This window comes from Oculina patagonica, chromosome 2 (assembly GCF_052425735.1).
Source record: "Oculina patagonica isolate OP01 chromosome 2, crgOcupat, whole genome shotgun sequence".
Taxonomy (NCBI): Eukaryota; Metazoa; Cnidaria; class Anthozoa; order Scleractinia; family Oculinidae; genus Oculina; species Oculina patagonica.
Genome location: NC_135759.1, coordinates 40,449,932 through 40,458,327, shown reverse-complemented (window position 1 = coordinate 40,458,327; position 8,396 = coordinate 40,449,932). Strand labels below are relative to the sequence as shown.

The 8,396-nt window shown below is 41.0% G+C and overlaps 1 protein-coding gene across 2 annotated transcripts; it reads right to left on the bottom strand.

The window, feature by feature from the left end:
* Window positions 1-492: 492 nt before the first annotated feature.
* Window positions 493-6,185, bottom strand: LOC144641561 (uncharacterized). Of its 2 annotated transcripts, XM_078500597.1 has the most exons (4): window positions 5,980-6,185; window positions 3,700-3,986; window positions 2,881-3,155; window positions 493-2,686 (listed from the first exon to the last, which is right to left on the bottom strand). In XM_078500597.1, exons 2-4 carry the CDS (start codon window positions 3,965-3,967, stop codon window positions 2,324-2,326), a joined length of 906 nt encoding a protein of 301 aa, XP_078356723.1. In that variant the 5' UTR covers window positions 3,968-3,986; window positions 5,980-6,185; the 3' UTR covers window positions 493-2,323. The 2 variants fall into 2 exon arrangements, with proteins under 2 accessions (XP_078356723.1, XP_078356724.1); XM_078500598.1 differs by lacking the exon at window positions 5,980-6,185 and having other exon boundaries at window positions 3,700-5,039.
* Between the last annotated feature and the right edge of the window lie 2,211 nt (window positions 6,186-8,396).

Below are 8,396 nucleotides of genomic sequence, written 5' to 3'. Positions count from 1 at the left end.
ATTCTTGATTTACTCTAAAACGCTCTTACAGATTTTCCTAAAATTTTGAGCACAGGTAGTAAATCTACTGTACTTGAACATATCAAAAAATGAATACCAAGTGTCAGTCTAGATTTCGAGAAAACCAAGCTTGTTTGAGAACAAAAGAAAACGTCAATGGTTGCTATGGTAACCTTTGTGACAAAGTGACGAGTAAAAAATTGAAATTTGGTCATATTTGATCATTATGGTGTATTTTGGCAGAAATCGAACATTGGCTTCCTAGATAATTTTAATTTTCAAAACAACCACCCTTCGGCTAAAAAAACTACATCGAGCCTCCACTGACTATTGAAAACGAACGTAAATTTGCAAGGACCACCGTGGCAACAAAGAGTCCTGGATCCTCTCACTGTACAGGATCTAATCAGCTATATCTGAATTAAACTGATGAACAAAGATCAAATGCGAGGCTGATTAAACGGTATACATATATGGGAAGAATTCCAATAATATTTCGGAAGGCACGGCCTTCCTTCTTCAGGGTCTTACAGTGAATGAGTTTCCCATTTTACAGCTAGCGTTTCACTGAAAGATCCTAAAGAAGGAAAGCCGGCCTTCCGAAACATTATTTGGAATTTAAAAATACTTCCCATACCGTTTAATCAGCCTTGGGTTGGTAATTGACTATTGAGTGTTACCAGAAACCCCCTTATGTGTTTCTGGTGTTACATTTGCCTGCCTACACAACACTAGGCATAAATAGATTGTGCTCGGCAACTTTTGAGCAACTTTTAGCGTTTTGAGCAACTTTTTGTAGTAGCAGCAACCTAGGGCAACTTTTGCCTTCCTTGGCAACTTTTGAGCAACAAATTGATATATAACCGATCCAAACCATAAAAGGTCGTTTCATTTCAAAGGATTTTATTAAAACTGGTTTTATCAAAACCGATTTTATTAAAACTTAGGATATACAATAAAATGACAATAAAATAACACTTGCTTTACGCCCACGAAATCTGGACAGCGGCTCTCTATATATCTAACGGGCTTTTAAATCCAGCGGTTATTCGCTGCAACATAGAGCCTACCGCCGGCCATCTTGGTATTTGCTGAAGTGCGAGTCACTTATGGCATCGCAATCAAATGAAATTTCAGGTGAAATTTCAAGCAACTTTTCTAAATTTTGGTGGCAACTTTTTGATATTTGAGCAACTTTCGAGCAACTTTTGGGTATATTGTGAAGCAACTTTTCCTGAATTTACTAGCACAATCTATTCATGCCTACACAACACAACATTTACTTATTGGTCCTTATTTGATCCTCTTCGTTGCTTCCGCACACAAGGACGTGAACACAACAGTTTCTTAGAAACTAAGGCAGAATCTTGCTACTCAACATTATTAAATTACTATTAAATTTCTAGCCATGGAATATTGCAATTCCTGAGTTTTGATTGGTTTACAGGACATGGTATATGAGCTCATATATACCATGGACCACAAATATGGTCGGTGTACGCGTGAGCGAGAACAGCAAAGGAGCTAAAATGTTGCAATTCTTTGGGGGTTTTTGATAAAAAAATTATACCACTGACGTTTATTGGATTTGAGGAAGTTATAGCCAACGAAACGCGTCTCATATCCAACGCACGCGCTTGGAATAATTGTCATAACTTTTTTCCACGAAATTTTACTCTTACATTATGTTTGGCTTGCTATGGGTCATCCACAAAAACGAATACACTACGTTACAATCAACATTTCCCAGGGTCTCCGGAACCTTTAGCTAACAAGCCTAGCTATTGCCAAGGCTCTTTTGACGAGCCGACAAGTTCGTTCCCAGAGCCCGCGTTTCTTTTGGTCAGCACCATGAATGCTCACTCTGGCCAAGTCCGATTTAAAAGTTTTATCAACGGCGAAATAGTTTTGTCCCCCTGAAGAAGGCAGCATTGCCGAAACGTCGGGAATAGTTTTTTTGACTACAGCGTAGTATTTACATTTTTATCATTTATACATTCAGCACCTACGCTGCGGAGGGCTTCGAATTTTTATCACCGATTTAAAAGTGTTCGAGTCATGGACTTTCGATCGATGTACGCGTGCAGACTCAGAGTTCATCCGCGCAAAGCTGATAAGCTGACAATCGCTAATGAGCGCTCTGCGCCTGCTTAAAGTGTTGGACTTGGCCAAAAATGATCCGCGTTCTTGGTGCCTACTTAAAAACATGCGGGCTCTAGAGACGAGATTGCCGAGCCCTCTGATGATTTTTACACATACATAACTGCGCCTGAGTACGTTCCTTGTGGTTATGCTTTTCCCACGAAACTAAGCGTTACAGGCTTTATTTATTTTTGCCTGGTGAAAGTTCCTCGATCTTAATTCCTTCTAAACAAAACGAAATTATTATGACAACAGCGAAGATCAAATCAAGTGATGCCGCAAACACGGCCAAGTAAACTTCAATGTGACCTGCGACTGCAAGGGTTATCAACAGCGGTATTCCCATAGCCAGGCGGTAGAATGCGCATGCGATGTTGAAGGATACGCCATCCGCTGTCCCGCCCAGCGTGCTCAATGTGCCATGAACGAGAAGGAGGAAAAAATAGGCTGATAACAGACCAACCGCGTGGCCCTGGAACGGATCCAGCCTCAGGAAATTATGAATGTAGCTTGGCTTGATGACAAAAATGAGGGCGACAGCGACCTGGAATAAAAAGACGTTAGCTAAGCAAGATTTTTATCTTTGCACGTGATTTATCAACAAACATCAAAATTTCAAGCCTGAGTTTGGAATCGTCCGCATCTGGCTAAAGAGCAGAAAGAGTTCACTTCTTTTTTGATCGGGGAAGAGTTCCAAACAGGGTTCCAAAAATCCAAAAATTCCCGAAAAAAACTAACCTGTATTGCTCCACAGATCACGACAACAACAGAGGATTTTCGACGTGGCAGACCACTAAACGTTAACTTCATCATGTCTTTAGCGAGCTGTATGGCCGATGCGTTCTCTGTTTCACTGTACCAGATAACGAATGTACAGCCAGCGATGAGCGTGTCAAGACTTAAGTAGAAAACAGCGTAGGCCAATGGCAGTGATCCATTTAGATACTGGGGCACCATGAAGCTAGCTACAAACACGATCTTACTCAGGACTGGACCCCGGATTGGAATTCCACCTGGAAAATTGAAATGGAGAACATTGGCATATAAAAAGGCATACCTCGGAGACCCAGGGGCAGTTAGTGGGGGTGGGGAAAAGTCTATACGGGCGAAAAAATAAATCGGCGAAGCTTTTCTTCGCCGATCTTTTTTTTCGCCCGTATAGTGTTTCCCCCGCCCCCACTTACTGCCTCTGGGTCTCCGAGGATGATAAAAAGGTTGAAAATTTTTCAAGGGTGTCCGTTGACTGAAGTTCCATTCGCCGCGGTTTCTGTACAACCGTATGAAGCTCTAGCGCTATTGAAACTCTCCCTTGATTCCTCAATTTAATTTACCTTAATATTTCTTTGCTGTCTTGTCGAGCATCACAATAAGGGGATAAAATGAATAGGGTACAACCATTTATACTTCTGGGTAGAAAGAGGCACTGTGTGTCAAAGAACCCTAACGCCAGGACTAGAACCCAGACCTTTTCATCCGGAGTTTAAATCTCAAACCATTTAGATTAGTCGAGGCGTCTCCCTTAATTTTAACCCAGTCATTTTAAAACGGCTCTATTACCTGGCACATTAAACTTGCTTCGAGCAAAGATAACATACAAAAAGCCAAGCTCGAACTGCGCTATAGCTTGAAGTCGAAAATACCCCTCTGTACGACCGCTGAATTCCAGCTGCAAAAACTCCTTCCACATCTGCGGGACAGCTAAAATTGTCAGACCAAGTATGTTATAGGCGATAATAGAAGACCATTGGGCAAAAAGGGCTGCTCTCGTCATGGGCTTTCTCAGGGGAATAGAAAGCATCAAATTGAACCAATCACACGACACCATTGTGAAAGACTGCAGATATCTGTGAAAAAATCGTAGACATAAAAAATACTTTTAAAACCTAAGGCTGTAAGATATTACGTCTTGCCCAAAACGGTCAATGGATCTATCCAAGGCACTTCGCTTCAGTTTTTATTGCTTACAGCATTTTGAAGTAATTATTAGTCGTAGGTAATGCTCAAACAATTTGCCAACTTTGAATGGCGAGACACAAGATTATCTATCAACTAAATTCATCTTTTGTAATGATACTACTAGTTATAGATTGAGAAATAGTGAAATGAGGCTGGCCCTTCCTAAACCTCGCACAACCTCGTTCCCAGGATCTCTCTCTCTCCCTGGGAGCGAGGTTGAGCCTCGCACCAATTATGCTCAAAAATGTTTCTCCTAACGCAGTGCTGCGTTGTGGAATAGCCTCCAACTGATATTAGAGCATCAAAAACATAAAGTGAATTTAAGACTAGGCTAAGTAAGTAACTTCAGTTTTGAGTGAGACACGCTATCCCTGAAAAGCAGAACTTTTTGTTTGTCTTTATTTCTATTTGAATAGGTAGTTAGTTAAGATCAGGTCATTATCAGTTACTCTTTATAATTACTTTCACATCGTTAGAGCCTTAATGCTTACATTTGTAAATAGTTTTTTGCTTGTAATCTGAAAGTAAGTCTTCAATCAAGCCAGTTCCATACGATTCATACTCCTATGCCCTTGGGAAGGGGGGAGGGGGTGGGGTGGGGGCTGAAGGGATTGTAAAATAAATTCTTAGTTTTTTTAAACACACACGAAATACTCAGGGCCACAGAGAAATAGTTTCTGTTTTACCTAGGAACTAAACTAGAGGCTGTACTGGCTTTCGTTGACCCTATAGGGGAAATTGAAACGTGTAACTAGCTCAATCCAGTCCCTTTAATTTTGCTTCGGCGAAATGTTCAAGCTATCAAATAACATATTTGGATTAGAAGGAAGAAAAGAAACTAACTAACAAATCAAATTAAATTTAACGTAAGCAGGAGCCTAAACATTGGACTCCTGATGTTACATGACGCAGTCAATCGCATCATGATTAATCATGCACAGAAAATCGGTAACCGTCAAGAGAGGATGTCTCTTGGTAACGTATATGCAATGCAAATGCATATGCATGGTGGATGCTTAGCGAAAATAAATATTCTGAAGCGGCGAAGCAATGTTCCACATCGTATCTCTGTGTAACGAGTTTTTGGTTTCGTTTGATACGGGAATTCGGAATGAAATAAGTTAAGATCCTACAAATCATGTGCTATGGTTAGCCAATTGCTACTACCATTTTCGAGCGACCGTGAAAGGCAAACTTTTTTCCGCGTTTTTTCAAGGGTAAAACATTCAAGTTTGACTAGACAAACCGTCGCGTTTTTCAACTGAACCAATTCACGTTTGTGGCGTCAACATGTCAAGTTTGACAGCTCCGCCGGTGTGTTTCTGCACATGAAACAATGGTTTTGAAAACTTTTGCGTCGACTTTTTATATTTCTTCAATGAATGTCGACAGAAAAGGGCGGCTTTACATTTCTGGCAATTGTTGTGACAGCGATCAGCGATTGTTTATTTATTTATTTTTATTTTGAGAGTATTTTTTACGTTAATCAACGTTAAATGGTTTACTTGTAAAACGCGACAGTTTGTCTAGACAAACTTGAATGTTTTACACGTGAGAAAACGCAGAAAAAAGTTTGCCTTTCACGGTCGCTCGAAAATGGTATCGACTGTCCTAACGGTAAACCTTATAAAAGGTATTTACATTTCGTCAAAACAATATAATCGACCACGTACGCTTTTGTATGGCTTGTAGGTGCAATAAAGCATGAAATTAATATGTTTACAGAGCAGAGCACGAAGAAAATGTGAATTTCTTCTCACGTGCTCGAAAATCCGCGTAGTTTGTTGAACAGATAAACTATATAAACGCGGAATCTTTACGGCTTTAATACCAATATACACAAAATACTCCGGAACATATAATCTCAATGTCCATACTCACGTAACCTGTCGAAGGCTCAGTGCATGAAGCAAACACTCAGAACTTCGGAGTTCTCGCACGCCAACCGAAAATCTCGTTAATTTGCAAACAAGAACATTCTACTTTGAAATCATCTGTATAATGCAATGCTCAAGGTGTAAAAGTCGCTGAAAACTATCGGGCGAGCACAACTTACCTTTTAGATCAACATGCATATGAGCAAAGAAACGCGACTTTATAATCCGTAATGGCCCTTTAAGGTCCTTGGAGAGGTAAGTGGAGGGGCTTATTTCTCTTCAAGACCTTACAAGGAAGTGGAGATTATTGGATTGCTTTCATCACCAACTATAATATTTGTGTTTTTAACTTGGTTAAACAAAACTCTAAGATTAAGCTAATAAACACAACGAAGACTAAAGCTACAAGATAAAGCGACGAGAATTATGCAGAAATTAGCGTACTGTTAATAGCAAATAAACAAACCAATCGAGCCTACCTTGCTAGAAGCAAGCTCTTTCTTTCTGCTCTTGATCCACTCAGTAAAGTCTCGAGAACTAAACTGACTACGAGCTAAACACGTGCTCCTATTTATACCAGAGTAGTGACAAGGAACGGCAGTTTCTCACGTACTAAAACGAGTTAAAAATAGCCTTGCCAAACCATAAAACCCATTTCCTTGCGAGTAAACGCAGCGGCAAGGATATCCTGGACTATTAAATTACGATATTTTAAAGGATCCTAGTCAGCCACACCTTTGTTTTTGTTTACATACGCCATATGCAAGTGTCATACGCGAGTTCCGGTGTAAGCGAGTTCTGGTGTACGTGAGTTCCGGTGTACGCGAGTTCCGGTGTACGTGAGTTCCGGTGTACGCGAGTTCCGGTGTTACGTACTTTTTGCGCGTCTTTACCAAATGTATGTGCAAATCTCCGCGGCTCTCCTCGGTAAGGCAAAGGCGTGAGATTATGAATATGAATATGGATATGGATATGGAGATAATAACAGGCGGTGAAAGCTTAACAACAGTCGCCGTTTTTTAATCGAGGCTAAAAGAAATCGACAATGAAGCGACCGCAACCAACGTGGTCGTCTTAAATCGAGTAGCGAGTGTTGTTCAGCTATTATCATATTTCACACATACGGGTACTAAGATAACTTGAATCTATATATTGGAACGTGTTTTATTTACCACAGAGCTGCTCCTGCAAGAATACATGCAGCAGAAAGAAGACATCTAAGAGCCAAGGTTGTCCGTGCCGTAACTCAAATTTGAGCTGCTGTGACAATACACCGATTCAGCGAAAGCCGGAAGTTGCATGTGAACACGGCCTAAGGGCCCTCGGCGGCTCAAAATTATAAAGATTTTATTAGCGTGTGGGGCATTTTGAGTTGGTAAAAGCATTCCCTTTACAAATTAGCCACGAATCTTGATTCTTGAAGAAGAAATTTAAGGTCTTGCAGGCTATAGAAGAAATTCTTACAGCTTACCGGTAAGATTTTGTTGTCATCTTCTTTGGAATCCCCCCATCCTCGGAGACCCAGGGGCGGAAAAAGCGGGTAAAAAATAGCGCGAAACTGCCAGTTGCATAAATCAGCATATAAAAGTTGTATTGACTGAAAGTGCCCCTGGGGAAAGATTCTTACCAGACCAGTTCAAAAAGCTCTCTGAATACTGCCTCGTGATTGGGCAGAAAAATCTTTTGTTTTCCCTTTGTATTATTCTGCCCAATCGACGACCAGCTTGACTTCGGTCCTTTTGTACACAAAAGCCAGTGCTAGAATCGCTGCTGCACGCTTTGCACGCGTAGCTAGTCGCGATCGGCCGTTTGACACATCTGCCTGGTTTGTTCGTGAAAAATATACTCTTGTTTGGAAACGTTTCGCCTCAAACTGTCATCAATCTTTCCGTAAAAGATCTGAAAAACATCCATTTTTATAGCAGTGCAACAAGCTGCATATCGCACACAAACTTTAATAGCTCGCAAGCAGCATTCAAGTGTTACGATTCCTGCGATCGACCACAATCTGAAGAATCCTCCGTTTCTCCGCGGGCATGGCCGTCAAACTTTCGACGTTTTCGACCAGGGGAGGCACTAGCCGAAACTTTTCCTTCCCGAGCAAATTCTCCGCGAACAAGCAAGACAGATATAGCGAGCAAACTGGCTTTGTGTACATACTTCGTTTGCATGAGAACACAACAAAAGGACCGCAGTCAAGCTGTTCGCCGATTGGGCAGAATAATACAAAGGGAAAACAAAAGATTTTTCTGCCCAATCACGAGGCAGTATTCAGAGAGCTTTTTGAACTAGTCTGGTAAGAATCTTTCCCCAGGGGCACTTTCAGTCAATACAACTTTTATATGCTGATTTATGTAACTGGCAGTTTCGCGCTATTTTTTACCCGCTTTTTCGCGTTTCTCTTGCCCCACTAACTGCCCC